Source organism: Convolutriloba macropyga, chromosome 1 (genome assembly GCF_964194025.1).
Source record: "Convolutriloba macropyga chromosome 1, txConMacr16.3, whole genome shotgun sequence".
Classification (NCBI taxonomy): Eukaryota; Metazoa; Xenacoelomorpha; order Acoela; family Convolutidae; genus Convolutriloba; species Convolutriloba macropyga.
This window is the reverse complement of record NC_134468.1, coordinates 21,949,331-21,966,415: the sequence shown is the minus strand read 5'-3', so window position 1 is coordinate 21,966,415 and position 17,085 is coordinate 21,949,331. Positions and strand designations below refer to the sequence as shown.

Below are 17,085 nucleotides of genomic sequence, written 5' to 3'. Positions count from 1 at the left end.
TAGGTCTTTTTCGTCGGATCAAGGAGTTGTCCAAATGGAACCAAACTCGGCATGGAGTATCCCAAGTGTATATAGAACCTACAACGAAAAGAATTTTTGCTATAGCTTGCCTAGGAAAAAAGTTAGTTTTTCATACGGAAATTTGCGAATTTCGCAAATAACGAATTTTAAATATAGTTCTTTTTGACCGGGTCAAGGAGTTGTCCAAATGGAACCAAACTCGGTATGGAGTATCCCCAGTGTAGGTAGAGTCTAAAACAAAAAGAATTTTTGCTATAGCTTGCCTAGGAAAAAAGTTAGTTTTTCATACGGAATTGTGCAATTATTTCAAATAAATAATTTTAAAAATAGGTCTATTTCGTAAGGTCGAGGAGTTGTCCAAATCGAACGAAACTCGGTATGGAGTATCCCAAGTGTATATAGAATCTACAACGAAAAGAATTTTTGCTATAGCTTGCCTAGGAAAAAAGTTAGTTTTTCATACAGAAATTTGCGAATTTCGCAAATAACGAATTTTAAAAATAGTTCTTTTTTATCGGGTCAAGAAGTTGTTCAAATCAATGCAAACTCGGTATGGAGCATTCCCTGTATATATAGAATTTAAAACAAAAAGAATTTTTGCTATAGCTTGCCTAGGAAAAAAGTTAGTTTTTCATACGGAAAGTTAAGATTATTTCGTTTAAATTGCAATTATTGAATTTTAAAAATTGGTCTATTTCGTCGAATCAAGGAGTTGTCCAAATCGAACCAAACTCGGCATGGAGTATCCCCTGTTTGCCTAGAGTCTAAAACAAAAAGAATTTTTGCTATAGCTTGCCTAGGAAAAAAGTTAGTTTTTCATACGGAAATGTGCAATTATTTCAAATAAATAATTTTAAAAAAAGGTCTATTTCGTCGGATCAAGGAGTTGTCCAAATGGAACCAAACTCGGCATGGAGTATCCCAAGTGTATATAGAACCTACAACGAAAAGAAATTTTGCTATAGCTTGCCTAGGAAAAAAGTTAGTTTTTCATACGGAAATTTGCGAATTTCGCAAATAACGAATTTTAAAAATAGGTCTTTTTGATCGGGTCAAGGAGTTGTCCAAATCTAACCAAACTTGGCATGGAGTATCCCCTGTTTGCCTAGACTCTAAAACAAAAAGAATTTTTGCTATAGCTTGCCTAGGAAAAAAGTTAGTTTTTCATACGGAATTGTGCAATTATTTCAAATAAATAATTTTAAAAATAGGTCTATTTCGTAAGGTCGAGGAGTTGTCCAAATCGAACGAAACTCGGTATGGAGTATCCCAAGTGTATATAGAATCTACAACGAAAAGAAATTTTGCTATAGCTTGCCTAGGAAAAAAGTTAGTTTTTCATACGGAAATTTGCGAATTTCGCAAATAACGAATTTTAAAAATAGGTCTTTTTGATCGGGTCAAGGAGTTGTCCAAATCGAACCAAACTCGGCATGGAGTATCCCCTGTTTGCCTAGACTCTAAAACAAAAAGAATTTTTGCTATAGCTTGCCTAGGAAAAAAGTTAGTTTTTCATACGGAATTGTGCAATTATTTCAAATAAATAATTTTAAAAATAGGTCTATTTCGTAAGGTCGAGGAGTTGTCCAAATCGAACGAAACTCGGTATGGAGTATCCCAAGTGTATATAGAATCTACAACGAAAAGAATTTTTGCTATAGCTTGCCTAGGAAAAAAGTTAGTTTTTCATACAGAAATTTGCGAATTTCGCAAATAACGAATTTTAAAAATAGTTCTTTTTTATCGGGTCAAGAAGTTGTTCAAATCAATGCAAACTCGGTATGGAGCATTCCCTGTATATATAGAATTTAAAACAAAAAGAATTTTTGCTATAGCTTGCCTAGGAAAAAAGTTAGTTTTTCATACGGAAAGTTAAGATTATTTCGTTTAAATTGCAATTATTGAATTTTAAAAATTGGTCTATTTCGTCGAATCAAGGAGTTGTCCAAATCGAACCAAACTCGGCATGGAGTATCCCCTGTTTGCCTAGAGTCTAAAACAAAAAGAATTTTTGCTATAGCTTGCCTAGGAAAAAAGTTAGTTTTTCATACGGAAATGTGCAATTATTTCAAATAAATAATTTTAAAAAAAGGTCTATTTCGTCGGATCAAGGAGTTGTCCAAATGGAACCAAACTCGGCATGGAGTATCCCAAGTGTATATAGAACCTACAACGAAAAGAAATTTTGCTATAGCTTGCCTAGGAAAAAAGTTAGTTTTTCATACGGAAATTTGCGAATTTCGCAAATAACGAATTTTAAAAATAGGTCTTTTTGATCGGGTCAAGGAGTTGTCCAAATCTAACCAAACTTGGCATGGAGTATCCCCAGTGTAGTTAGAGTCTAAAACAAAAAGAATTTTTGCTATAGCTTGCCTAGGAAAAAAGTTAGTTTTTCATACGGAAAGTTAAGATTATTTCGTTTAAATTGCAATTATTGAATTTTAAAAATAGGTCTTTTTGATCGGGTCAAGGAGTTGTCCAAATCGAACCAAACTCGGCATGGAGTATCCCCTGTTTGCCTAGACTCTAAAACAAAAAGAATTTTTGCTATAGCTTGCCTAGGAAAAAAGTTAGTTTTTCATACGGAAATATGCAATTATTTCAAATAAATAATTTTAAAAATAGGTCTATTTCGTCGGATCAAGGAGTTGTCCAAATGGAACCAAACTCGGCATGGAGTATCCCAAGTGTATATAGAACCTACAACGAAAAGAATTTTTTCTATAGCTTGCCTAGGAAAAAAGTTAGTTTTTCATACGGAAATTTGCGAATTTCGCAAATAACGAATTTTAAATATAGGTCTTTTTGATCGGGTCAAGGAGTTGTCCAAATCGAACCAAACTCGGTATCGAGTATCCCATGAACTAGAGTATCCCAAATAAATAATTTTAAAAATAGGTCTTTTTGACCGGGTCAAGGAGTTGTTGAAATGGGACCAAACTTGGTATGGAGTATCTACAGTGTATGTAGAGTGTAAAACAAAAAGAATTTTTGCTATAGCTTGCCTAGGAAAAAAGTTAGTTTTTCATACGGAAATTTGCTATTATTTCGAATAATTTTGCGATTTTAATTTTAAAAATAGGTCTTTTTCGTCGGGTCAAGGAGTTGTTGAAATGGGACCAAACTGGGCATGGAGTATCCCATGTATACCTAGAGTGTAAAACAAAAGGAATTTTTGGTATAGCTTGCCTAGGAAAAAAGTTAGTTTTTCATACGGAAATTTGCTATTATTTCAAATACATATTTTTAAAAATAGGTCTTTTTGACCGGGTCAAGGAGTTGTTGAAATGGGACCAAACTTGGTATGGAGTATCCCCAGTGTATGTAGAGTGTAAAACAAAAGGAATTTTTGCTATAGCTTGCCTAGGAAAAAAAGTTAGTTTTTCATACGGAAATTTGCTATTATTTCGAATAATTTTGCGATTATAATTTTACAAATAGGTCTTTTTCGTCGGATCAAGGAGTTGTTGAAATGGGACCAAACTGGGTATGGAGTATCCCATGTGTATCTAGATTGTAAAACAAAAAGAATTTTTGCTATAGCTTGCCTAGGAAAAAAGTTAGTTTTTCATACGGAAATTTGCGAATTTCGCAAATAACGAATTTTAAAAATAGGTCTTTTTGATCGGGTCAAGGAGTTGTCCAAATCTAACCAAACTTGGTATGGGGTATCCCATTTGTGGTTAGAGTCTAGCACAGAAAGAATTTTTGCTATAGCTTGCCTAGGAAAAAAGTTAGTTTTTCATACGGAAATTTGCGAATTTCGCAAATAACGAATTTTAAAAATAGGTCTTTTTGATCGGGTCAAGGAGTTGTCCAAATCTAACCAAACTTGGTATGGGGTATCCCATGTGTAGTGAGAGTCTAGTACAAAAAGAATTTTTGATATAGCTTGCCTAGGAGAAAAGTTAGTTTTTCATACGGAAAGTTGCTATTATTTCGTTTAAATTGCAATTATTGAATTTTAAAAATAGGTCTATTTCGTCAGGCCGAGGAGTTGTCCAAATCGAACGAAACTCGGTATGGAGTATCCCAAGTGTATATAAAATCTACAACGAAAAGAATTTCTGCTATAGCTTGCCTAGGAAAAAAGTTAGTTTTTCATACGGAAATTTGCGAATTTCGCAAATAACGAATTTTAAAAATAGGTCTTTTTGATCGGGTCAAGGAGTTGTCCAAATCTAACCAAACTTGGTATGGGGTATCCCATTTGTAGTTAGAGTCTAGCACAGAAAGAATTTTTGCTATAGCTTGCCTAGGAAAAAAGTTAGTTTTCCATATGGAAATTTGCGAATTTCGCAAATAACGAATTTTAAAAATAGGTCTTTTTGATCGGGTCAAGGAGTTGTCCAAATCTAACCAAACTTGGTATGGGGTATCCCATTTGTAGTTAGAGTCTAGCACAGAAAGAATTTTTGCTATCGCTTGCCTAGGAAAAAAGTTATTTTTTCATACGGAAATTTGCGAATTTCGCAAATAACGAATTTTAAAAATAGGTCTTTTTGATCGGGACAAGGAGTTGTCCAAATCTATTCAAACTTGGTATGGGGTATCCCATGTGTAGTGAGAGTCTAGTACAAAAAGAATTTTTGATATAGCTTGCCTAGGAGAAAAGTTAGTTTTTCATACGGAAAGTTGCTATTATTTCGTTTAAATTGCAATTAATGAATTTTAAAAATAGGTCTATTTCGTCAGGTCGAGGAGTTGTCCAAATCAAAGGAAACTCGGTATGGAGTATCCCAAGTGTATATAGAATCTACAACGAAAAGAATTTCTGCTATAGCTTGCCTAGGAAAAAAGTTAGTTTTTCATACGGAAATTTGCGAATTTCGCAAATAACGAATTTTAAAAACAGGTCTTTTTGATCGGGTCAAGGAGTTGTCCAAATCTAACCAAACTTGGTATGGGGTATCCCATTTGTAGTTAGAGTCTAGCACAGAAAAAATTTTTGCTATAGCTTGCCTAGGAAAAAAGTTAGTTTTTCATACGGAAAATTGCGAATTTCGCAAATAACGAATTTTAAAAATAGGTCTTTTTGATCGGGTCAAGGAGTTGTCCAAATCTAACCAAACTTGGTATGGGGTATCCCATTTGTGGTTAGAGTCTAGCACAGAAAGAATTTTTGCTATAGCTTGCCTAGGAAAAAAGTTAGTTTTTCATACGGAAATTTGCGAATTTCGCAAATAACGAATTTTAAAAATAGGTCTTTTTGATCGGGTCAAGGAGTTGTCCAAATCTAACCAAACTTGGTATGGGGTATCCCATGTGTAGTGAGAGTCTAGTACAAAAAGAATTTTTGATATAGCTTGCCTAGGAGAAAAGTTAGTTTTTCATACGGAAAGTTGCTATTATTTCGTTTAAATTGCAATTATTGAATTTTAAAAATAGGTCTATTTCGTCAGGTCGAGCAGTTGTCCAAATCGAACGAAACTCGGTATGGAGTATCCCAAGTGTATATAAAATCTACAACGAAAAGAATTTCTGCTATAGCTTGCCTAGGAAAAAAGTTAGTTTTTCATACGGAAATTTGCGAATTTCGCAAATAACGAATTTTAAAAATAGGTCTTTTTGATCGGGTCAAGGAGTTGTCCAAATCTAACCAAACTTGGTATGGGGTATCCCATTTGTAGTTAGAGTCTAGCACAGAAAGAATTTTTGCTATAGCTTGCCTAGGAAAAAAGTTAGTTTTCCATATGGAAATTTGCGAATTTCGCAAATAACGAATTTTAAAAATAGGTCTTTTTGATCGGGTCAAGGAGTTGTCCAAATCTAACCAAACTTGGTATGGGGTATCCCATTTGTAGTTAGAGTCTAGCACAGAAAGAATTTTTGCTATCGCTTGCCTAGGAAAAAAGTTATTTTTTCATACGGAAATTTGCGAATTTCGCAAATAACGAATTTTAAAAATAGGTCTTTTTGATCGGGTCAAGGAGTTGTCCAAATCTATTCAAACTTGGTATGGGGTATCCCATGTGTAGTGAGAGTCTAGTACAAAAAGAATTTTTGATGTAGCTTGCCTAGGAGAAAAGTTAGTTTTTCATACGGAAAGTTGCTATTATTTCGTTTAAATTGCAATTATTGAATTTTAAAAATAGGTCTATTTCGTCAGGTCGAGGAGTTGTCCAAATCGAACGAAACTCGGTATGGAGTATCCCAAGTGTATATAGAATCTACAACGAAAAGAATTTCTGCTATAGCTTGCCTAGGAAAAAAGTTAGTTTTTCATACGGAAATTTGCGAATTTCGCAAATAACGAATTTTAAAAACAGGTCTTTTTGATCGGGTCAAGGAGTTGTCCAAATCTAACCAAACTTGGTATGGGGTATCCCATTTGTAGTTAGAGTCTAGCACAGAAAAAATTTTTGCTATAGCTTGCCTAGGAAAAAAGTTAGTTTTTCATACGGAAAATTGCGAATTTCGCAAATAACGAATTTTAAAAATAGGTCTTTTTGATCGGGTCAAGGAGTTGTCCAAATCTAACCAAACTTGGTATGGGGTATCCCATTTGTGGTTAGAGTCTAGCACAGAAAGAATTTTTGCTATAGCTTGCCTAGGAAAAAAGTTAGTTTTTCATACGGAAATTTGCGAATTTCGCAAATAACGAATTTTAAAAATAGGTCTTTTTGATCGGGTCAAGGAGTTGTCCAAATCTAACCAAACTTGGTATGGGGTATCCCATGTGTAGTGAGAGTCTAGTACAAAAAGAATTTTTGATATAGCTTGCCTAGGAGAAAAGTTAGTTTTTCATACGGAAAGTTGCTATTATTTCGTTTAAATTGCAATTATTGAATTTTAAAAATAGGTCTATTTCGTCAGGTCGAGGAGTTGTCCAAATCGAACGAAACTCGGTATGGAGTATCCCAATTGTATACAGAATCTACAACGAAAAGAATTTCTGCTATAGCTTGCCTAGGAAAAAAGTTAGTTTTTCATACGGAAATTTGCGAATTTCGCAAATAACGAATTTTAAAAATAGGTCTTTTTGATCGGGTCAAGGAGTTGTCCAAATCTAACCAAACTTGGTATGGGGTATCCCATTTATAGTTAGAGTCTAGCACAAAAAAAATTTTTGATATAGCTTGCCTAGGAAAAAGGTTAGTTTTGCGTTCGGTTTTTTTTAAGAAAAAAATCAAAAATATAGAGTTAAAAATGGGTGGGACGCCTTTCGGGCGTCAAGATTTTTCGGTGCTCTCACTCTCCTCTCCCCTCGTTCTCTCGCCCCTGTTTTCGTCTCTTGTTCGTCTCTCGCTCGTGTCTCGCGTTCTCTCGCTCGTCTCTCGCTCGTCTCGCGTTCTCTCGCTCGTCTCTCGCTCGTCTCGCGTTCTCTCGCTCGTCTCTCGCGTTGTCTCGCTTCGGTCTTCTGGTTTGAGTCTATGATGTGTGTTTATGATGTATGATATATGTTTATGTTGCTTTTAGCTTTCTTGAATGAGTGTCAAAAAAAAGTCTGATAAAAAAAGTCTTATTAGAGGTTTATTTTATTCTTAATACTGATAGATAGACACATAGAATTTTGCTCACGCCAGCAAAAAAGGATGTCTACTATTAGTATAAAGATGTTCATTTACCTCACGTAAAAAAAGACTTTATATGTGGATTTGTGGACTCATGGAACCCTGGCATCTTCATCTTCAATGGGCATCTACAAGCATAAGGTTAGTTTTTTAGTCTGGACATGAACGCACGAATTTTTGTGCGTTCATGATCAGACTCTCGTACGAGAGTCTGATCATGAACGCACAAAAATGCGTGCGTTCATGTCCAGACTCTCGTACGAGAGTCTGATCATGAACGCACAAAAATTCGTGCGTTCATGTCCAGACTCTCGTACGACAGTCTGATCATGAACGCACTAAAATTCGTGCGTTCATGTCCAGACTTTCGTGCGTTCATGTCCAGACTTTCGTGCGTTCGACAGACTTTCGTGCGTTCATGTCCAGACTTTCGTGCGTTCATGTCCAGACTTTCGTGCGTTCGACAGACTTTCGTGCGTTCATGTTCAGACTTTCGTGCGTTTTTTGATGTTTCCAGACTATGTAATTTTGAACGCACGACGCCCCCCTCGTGCGTTCATCTTCGGTCTGGACATACTTGCTTCCGTCTGGGACCTCAACCTGGGTAGCTTTCAATGACGCGCGAGTAGTCATTAGAAGGTTTTGTATGTTTTGACCAGTTACGATCACTTTTTGTAACAATTTGTTTGTATTTAGTTTTGACTGCACGTCATTGCGTTGAGGAAAATTGTGATGGAACTATTAACTATGGAACCTCCTACAAATCAGACGGTTAGTCAGCTGATTCAAAATGGGATCAAAAGGAATTTTGATTTTTTGTTCTGGTTCATCAGAGATCAAAATATCAAAAAACTAAAATTACTGAAAAATTCATCCCTCGACCTATGAATAACTAGCAAACTACCAGCGAGGCTAGAACCAAACGCTGCTCACATACACACACACACACTCAGACATATACCGACACAAACACACACACAATGTCTAGACCTGGTAAAACCATAACCGTTTATATACCCGGGTCGACCAAACTTAATGTAGGTTAAGGGTAACTTATGGCAAGTAAGGCACCATAAATGTAAAGTATTGAATTTCCACATTTCATGCACAGAAAAGATCTTTCGAAACTGCAGGTGGTCCTTTCGATTGTTTATCAGCCGAACTCAATGATGATCGTTGTATGTTTAGTTAGTTTCTATAAAATACATGTATGTTTTATGATTGGTAAATTTCTTTTATGGTGGTCATCCCGGATGGGTGATTAACGAATCAATCTTTAATAAAAACAGGTCAAATGTGAGGGCGGAACGAAAACATAGGTGATGATTTCTGAGGATTTTTGCGACGCATATTAACACCCGATACAGCCGATGTGCGATATTCCTTCGGCTCTGTTTCTTTACAATGATAAGGAATTACTTGAAAGTTATTACAAAATTTCAGAGACGTACACGGTAAAATTCCGGTGCCATGATGACAATGTTATCGTTCACACGTCCCGTGACCTAGCCATAATAGACGCTGGTCGCAAATTGGCCAATAGTTATCCCATTGCAATTCCAAGTGGGGCAGAAGAGCAGCCAATGTCAGGTGACTATGTGTATGCAGTGGGGTGGGGTCGTGCATGTAATGATCCAGGCAAAGCATGCAATAACCAGGACCGAAGACCTGATCATATGCAGGTATTTGAGTTAATTTCTAGTATCAATTCCTTTTAACCCCAGTTGAAGAGTATTGGGAAAAATATCAGAAATGACGCGAACTTGACAGGAATACTAAGAGGAAAATTCCACGAGGGTTTTTCTGAAACAACTAATGATGCATATAGCATACTTTTCAGACGGAACTATAAATGAATTACAAATTCGTTTTTTAACTCTAATTAAAATTTGGAAGCGAATTTATCTAGAATTTGCATTTATACCCGTCATAGAATTTTACCTGCAAATTATGTTTTAGGCATTTCTACCTGCAAATTTTATTTGCAATATGCAGGTAGTATTAACAAGAATCACTGATCCATCTTCTTCATAATCTTTTTGAAGTTCATAATCTTTGCAGATGGTCCGCATAACAGTTCGGAGCAGGTGTAGGTATTCCTGGAGTGATCCATCTCTCTTCTGTGCTGGAGGAATAACAGACGACATGCCCAAAGACGCATGCTCAGGTGACTCAGGGGGACCACTTGAGTGCATTGACAGCCAGGGTTAGTATTTTAATTTTCTCCTAGAGAAACAACTTAATTTAAGCACTGTTAAGAACTCTAGTTCTACGGTTATCTTGCAAGATCTTGCATACGACTGTTATCTTGCACGAGTCTTGCAAGGAAAATGGTTATCTTTCAATATTCTTGTCGAAAATGGTTACCTTGCAAGATCTTGCAAGAATCTTGCAAGATTTTGCTGGGATTACGAATAATCTTGCCAGTGACTTGCAAAAAAATTGCAAGATATTACATTGCAACCGTTTGTTTTGGAATAGGGCAACAGAGTGAGCCATCACAGGTCAAGATGTCCTAAAAACCAGTGAAAGAGGCTTAAAAAATGTTACCGATTAGCTCACCGGTTTTTGAGTGTGGATTGAAAAATAAACGTAAAAGTTATGATTAAGAGTGGAAAAAAAGCAATAGATTTGAGTTCAACACAAAAAATGGAAATTTGGGATTAGATCTGAAAAATAACGTGAAATATTGATCTAATGTTAATTAAAGATTTCACTTTATAACTCAGTGGTTGGGCTGTCACACATCTTTCCAGGCAAACATATCTAATCAAATTAACCCGGGTCGAATATCTGTCTTAGTGTCGAAATTAGAAGGAAATAAACGACAGAAACTTTGGTTAGATTTATCACAGCATATACAGTTCAGGATAATAATAATTTTTAAAATTCTAGGAAAAAAGTTTTGAAGAAATAAGAAAAGGCAACCAAATCACCTGCAAGTGGTTCCATTCAACCAGTGCTTCCTCTAAGACGAGCAAAACTATATAGATAACATTATCGGAACTCGTGGAGAGACAAAATTTTTACTATTGCATTCTACTTACCCTTTTCCAGTTGCTCTTGAACGAAATTTGAGGCAATTATTATATTCTCCGTTCTTATGTCTCTTTTTTATACATCATTTTTGCTTGACTGTCTTTGTTCTGAAATTTTCTGTCAAGAAAACGGGATGAACCGGTAAAACCTGATGGAATTAAGCCACTGAGTCGTGCTCATAGTTTTTTAGTAAGTGCTACGGATAAGGCTCAGTGAGGCTGCGGGTAGCCGGGGAAAGCTTGAGTTCCATGTTGTCAAATTTCAAGGAGATTTGAACCTGAGACAAAATTTCGTATGAAGGCAGCTTTTGAAATTGTTTTTTTCCAGATAAATGTTTCAAAGTTTTTGGCAGAACTGCTCAACTAAAAAAGGCGTCCGAACTGCACTGCAACCAAAAACAACATAGAGAACAAAATTCTTAAAATGCAAGTAAGATAGTAGAACGTAGAAGATAACAATACGTCGCTAACTGCACTGTTGAAAAATACTTCCAGAAAACTTCTAAAGATCTATTGTACATCAATGGCCGAAAATTTTTGAGTGCACGCAGTCTCTACCTTAGTTTTAAACGTCAAAATTTATGAAGAACTTACCGATATTTTACTCCGAAGCCATCAAGAAAATTTTAAGCAGCAATACGTTTTAATTACTGGAACTAACACAGTTGCAACGCTGTTCTTTGAATATTTTTATTTTGTATGATAATTTAAAGTTAATTAAAATGCACAAAATGGACTGGAAAATGTGAGCGAACTGAATTCCACATTTCGTGATAAATTTTGCGACGAGCTTTGTTTCTTGACATTTTCGCTAATTTGATATCGGACCCACCAATAATAAAGTTGAGAAATTCTGATCAATTGCTGGCAAGCTCAAACATTCTCAAACAGCTCCCCTTCATTTGGAAAGCTAAAAGCAACTTTTTTGCCCGAAACAGTATGTTTTTATTGGACTGTATACTGTTTGTATACCACTAGTAATATAAACTATTCCTTTTGATTCAAAGTGAACTGATTTAGAGTTTATTGTTTCTATTCTCTTAACAAAAAACAAGTTGTACTAAAGGCTGTTATTGGTTTTTTGTTTTTTTCTCCGAATTAAACTTTTTTTATTTGGGTTGTAGTTCTTAAGAAAACGTTTGGTTGATTTGAGTCGAGGAAAAATTCTTTCTAACTCGGATTCTTGGATTTTTCAAGGAAATTTCCGACTACTTTTTTTAACATGCGAATAGACATTTTCGTATTGATTTAGCTTTAAAAATTGGAAAAACAAGTATTGGAAAAACTTTAAAAATTGGAAAACTTGGTCTGCATTAATTTGCAATACAAACGGTCAGCTGCTTTATTGTAGTCTTTCGCGTGCTACTGTGCTGAAATTGACAGGAAGACCTGAACTGAAAATAGAAAAAATTTATTTGAATTTTAGTGCTTAGGGTGAACCAAATTTTACATGGTGTTGTCGAATTTCCTTCGGTTTTTATGATTTTTTGTTTTTGATGGTAGTTGTTCACATTTTACTTGAATAATAAATTTTGACAGAGGTTTCTCATATTAAATTTTTGAAGAAGCTTCTTTTAATTAGGAGCTCAAAAGCCCGTTAATGCGTAAATTATAGCAACACAGAACTGATTTCGAAAACTTTTATGATATTTGGTGTTTTTTAAATTCTATGTTTTTGCCATTGTACCTTTTTTTGCCTCCTATTATTATTCTGATGATTTTGGAAAAAAGTTGTTTTAAACTAAAGAGATTGGTATCAAAAATTGATAACAAAAATCTCAATGCTATATGCATTTTCTTTCAATTCTTAGCACTAATATTTTTATTGGAAAAAAAGATCGAACACTTTCCTAATAAACTGATCTTTTTCTGAAATAAATTTTTTATCTCTGCTTGTTGACTTTATAGACATTAACAGCAGGAGATGTTAGTGAAATTTACTTCTTTGATAGTTTTTGTGTTTTGAAGTATTGTAGCATTTGACTAATTTTCTGTTATATGTGAGCCACATTTTTGTCTTAAATAACAACACTTATCATAACATTGTTCTTCCGTTCATTAAAAATTATTTTTTCTGAAACATTTTTGATTTTCAAGACATTAGCGCAACGAAACCTAACAAGTTTCTAGTTTTCATTTTCGCTTTTCAACTTTTTTGACAATTTTCTGCATGCTTGTCTCTTATTTTGCTACCAAGATTTCTCTTAGAGCTAAAGCAAACCTTTTTTGGTCTCTTGCGTTTCCTGAGATCCAAAACACTGGATTTCAATACTTCAGCAACAAAGTATCAACAACTAAAATGTCTCGTTTGTAATGGTCAAATAGTCCAATTCTGTTCATAAAACAGAGTGTCATCTGTTCCATGGAATTATGGGTATCGATTGTCAGGACTTGTTCTTCTTATGAGTCGAGCTCTGTGGTTTTTGCAAGACTGAAACATTTTCCTGGTAATTTCAGATTGACAATCAAATAAAAACCAGCGACCATCAAGATTCGTCATTGGCCGGCCCATGCTGATATAAGAAATGGTCCAAGTTTTTAGTGTGGGTATTAGGATTGTGTCCCGGAGGCGTAAATAAAAAGTGATGATATCGTTTTCAAAATTCATGTTTCCAGCATTGCTCATTTTTTCAATTTTATTGTCGTTTTCGAGTTTTTAAACTATATTTGTCTTAAATTGTTGGTGATAAAATTTCTTAAAGACGTTATGCAAGCTAATGTTCATTTTAGGGAGTTTATTTGAGTTATATGAAAAAATAACTTGAAAGTCAACACAATAAATATTTGTTGAAAACATTTATTTCACCTTTCTTTTTTCAAATTTGTTTTTCGAGATTTTTGAACTTCAACGGTAAATAAAGTTTTTTTGATGACTAATTGTGATTTAATAGAGTTTAATATGGATTTGAACTTGAAAAAGTTGGAATTGACAACATTAGCCTCAAGAACTATTCCATTTGTCGGTCGCTTTGCTTCTATGCCGCAAATATCTCTAATATTTAATAATTGCAGATGTATGTATAAATAAATTGGGAAAAATTTTCAATGATTCAACTTTTTATAAAATTTTTTAAATCTTATTCGACAGTTTCATTTTTTGGGAACTGAAGTCTTCAGCAAATTGTTTCGAGCTTTGTGTCGCGTTCAAGCGTGATTTTGGCGCTACAGTTTTGAATTCAAAGTGTTCTACACCAAGGCGCGCCTGCGAATCTTCTGTTTATTTTTGTACTTTGTTTGATCATTTTCCTTTTGTCCGCCTCTATTTGCCTCCATATCTACAATTTAACCATTTAGGGTTTTAGTCTATAATTTAAATGCTATTTTTTCTGTCTTTCTCCGAAGTTGATATAGTAATATGGAAAATATTCACCAACTAGAAGGTAATAGTAATTTTATGAGTATTCTCGTGTTTTTTTTTGTCTGATTGCTCATCCTAACTAATGACAGGCGCTATTTCTAATCAAACTTGAAAGAGTCGTTTTACTAGTTTCAGCAAAAAACTTTTTTTTAGTCGGCACAATTGTTTTTTTAGATAAATCAAAAGTGGATTTGTGATTTATATTTGTATTTTTTTGTTTGGCTTGGCCATATTATAAGGCGTAATAGAACACGTTCAATTTTTTTCAGCCGGTACCCAATGTTTTGATTAATTGAGCCAATAAAATTTTTCGAACATTTTTGCCTTCATTCTTCGTTTTTTTTAAAAAAAAATAGTCGTGATTGCTGTTAAACTAGTATAAAATATATTCGGCTTCCTTACGTTGAAATTAACAAAATTTCTGATGTTTTGAATATTAAGTTTCTCTTGTCTGTTTTTTTTTCGTGTTGGCAAGGTCGTATGCCATGCTCTTGATTTGTCCTGCTGAGTTTCCTTTTTTTTGTCCTCAAGATCTTTGTTACAACGCGCAGGAGGTGGCACTCAGTTCAATAATTCTGCATTTTGTTTATTGGTATAGCATGATCGTTTTTATTCTCAGGTAATCAATTAGTCTCAGCTTATTTAGCTGAATAAATTGCTGGTCACAGCTGACTTACCTCACGCTCAAAAATGACTTTCCTCAATTCAAGATATAAATTTTGCTTGGTTCAATTGAAGGAGTTAAGGTCAGCTGAGTGTATGTCACTCTAACTAAAAGTTGCTTGAGGGCTTTTAATATGAACAACACCTAAGTGATATAATTTTTTCTGTAATATGACATCTCAGCAATTAGTTATAATCACTGATAATTCTCCTTTTCTTTGCTCTAATTTTTTCGTGGCATTTTGAGACTGCAGGTCTACTTTTGAGTTTTTTTTGGCAATCTGCCAGCTATTTTATACATTATTTATGTTTCTATATAAAAGATGCAAGAATAACCTATTTTGATCATCTCGTTTCAAGCTTCCATGGCCTCAGTTTGCATCAGCCTACGGAATTTTCTAAAACAGTCAAATGAAGTAATGAGTAATTTGCAGGCAAGGTGTATATTTGTGGAGTTGTGTCACTGGGCCCGAAAGCACCCAACTGTGGCAAGTCACCGGGTGGTTATGTAAGAGTGGCAGATGATGATGTCATAAGATGGCTCATATCCAAGGGCGGAGCCTCTACGCATTCCAGAATAAGTATGAATTACTGCTAAACATATTCCATCAGTTAGAATTTTTATCGGTTTCCAGGTTGATGTGCTAGTTCGAAATGACTTCCAAAAATTTCCATCCAGATAACTTTTGCCATTGAAAATACGCACAGGCTGACTGTAATCACAAAGGATGGATAACAGATTTTGGTTCGGTCGAATTTTTCATGCGCTCGATCAAAGGTCCGAAAGAAAAGAATCATCCAGACCGAATATACGTATGGTTGTTGGTCGATTTTTACTGTGTGAACATGTCGAAATGCAGTGACTGTTGAAATTTGGCTAGTTCTCTCTGTTGAAAAATTCTGGATGAGATCTGTTTTCAATTTTTGAAGAAAATGATGCAGTATGTTCTACTTGCTCTTATTATCTGAACGATCAAAATCTTGTTTTACAAAACTCTGAGAAAATATGGTTTGGCAAGGTTTGCTTTTTCGTGTTTGAAATCTCTAAATGAAAGATGAAGTAAGAGCCTGATAGCTAAAAAGGAACATATGATTATCTACTTTAAAAACGGGAATTACGGTCCAGATAGAGCTACCACAGCCAGGAGACTGCACTGTCACTTCCTGTCAATTTGTTCACGTATTTTGCATGATGTTGGCACTGCGATGCTTTGATTGACATAAGCAATATAAACACAAAACATTTTGAACTCTGAAAATAACTACTCCACAATAAACAAACGTAACAGCAATAGAAAATGACCCATTTGTTTCCTCGTCACCAAAATTTGCGTCCAGTTAGAAAAAGCAGGGCCAAATTTATTGAAAATATAAGATTTGTGGTGAAAACAGTGAAATATTATATGTATCGAAACTGCCGGTGATGAACGAATAAAAGGTTCTGCAGTGCTAGACTTAGAATTAACCGTGTTTTTTGTTAAACAAATATTACTTCATTTATATTTCTTTGAGGTCACATTAAAGCTATTGTTATAATTAGTGCTTCGCGGTATTTTTTTGACTTTTTGTAAACTTTCTTTTATTACTTTTTGCTCTTTTTAGGTGATGACATCAGCCGTCAAGCAAGCTGATAGACAAGCAGGCCAAAATTTGAAATTGAAAACAAGAAAGTCAGAAAGTTTTGGGATGCTGGTATTTTAAGTTGCTCCTTGCAGGCCGGTGGGCGCGCTTCTCACGCGTCGCGATTTCAGTCTGATAACCGGCCCACGGTTTCGTGATAACATCCCATAGCGTATTAAAGGCATAACCATGGACAGCGGTCCACTGAGGTCCGTAAACTTTAGGTGTCAGAAAACTGACGTATTTTTGTTTCTTTGGTGCATTTGAGTGCATTATTCATTATACCCGGGTCGAGGTTTGGTGGTGAATTTTCGTAAGAAATGCGGTGAAATGCGGTGAAAAAAAATAATTTTCACCGCGTATTTCTTACATCTTTTTGCGGTGAATGCGGTGAATGCGGTGAATTATTTTTTTTCACCGCGTTCTCAGTATTCTTACAAAAAAGAATCGTCCCTACACGGGTTCGAACCTCTAACCTCCTGCATGCCTTCCAATGCTTATTCCACTGCGCCAACTGTCACTTACTTGTTTGTTAATTCTTGTGAATTTAAATCAGATTGAGTAAACTTTGGAAACCATATGCGGTGAATTTTTGTAAGAAATGCGGTGAAATGTGGTGAATTATTTTTTTTCACCGCATTCACCGCATTTCTTACATTATTTTGCCACAATAGTCTATGCGGTGAATTTTTGTAAGAAATGCGGTGAATTTGGTGGTGAATTTTTGTAAGAAATGCGGTGAAAAGCGGTGAATTATTTTTTTTTCACCGCATTCACCGCAATCACCGCATTTCTTACGAAAATTCACCGCATTCAACGCATTTCTTACGAAAATTTACCCAAAAACCTCGACCCGGGTAACATTGTGAGC

At 35.0% G+C, this 17,085-nt stretch overlaps 1 protein-coding gene across 1 annotated transcript in view; it reads left to right on the top strand.

Moving 5' to 3' along the window:
* Positions 1-16,400, top strand: part of LOC142335547 (platelet-aggregating proteinase PA-BJ-like) — a 20,138-nt gene extending 3,738 nt beyond the window's left edge. The window contains exons 2-6 of the mRNA XM_075384110.1: positions 8,232-8,306; positions 8,979-9,217; positions 9,597-9,741; positions 15,029-15,175; positions 16,197-16,400. Coding sequence (XP_075240225.1) covers positions 8,232-8,306; positions 8,979-9,217; positions 9,597-9,741; positions 15,029-15,175; positions 16,197-16,225 — 635 coding nt within the window. The 3' untranslated portion in view covers positions 16,226-16,400. The remainder of the gene's footprint in view (positions 1-8,231; positions 8,307-8,978; positions 9,218-9,596; positions 9,742-15,028; positions 15,176-16,196) is intronic.
* The last annotated feature ends 685 nt before the right edge of the window (positions 16,401-17,085 follow it).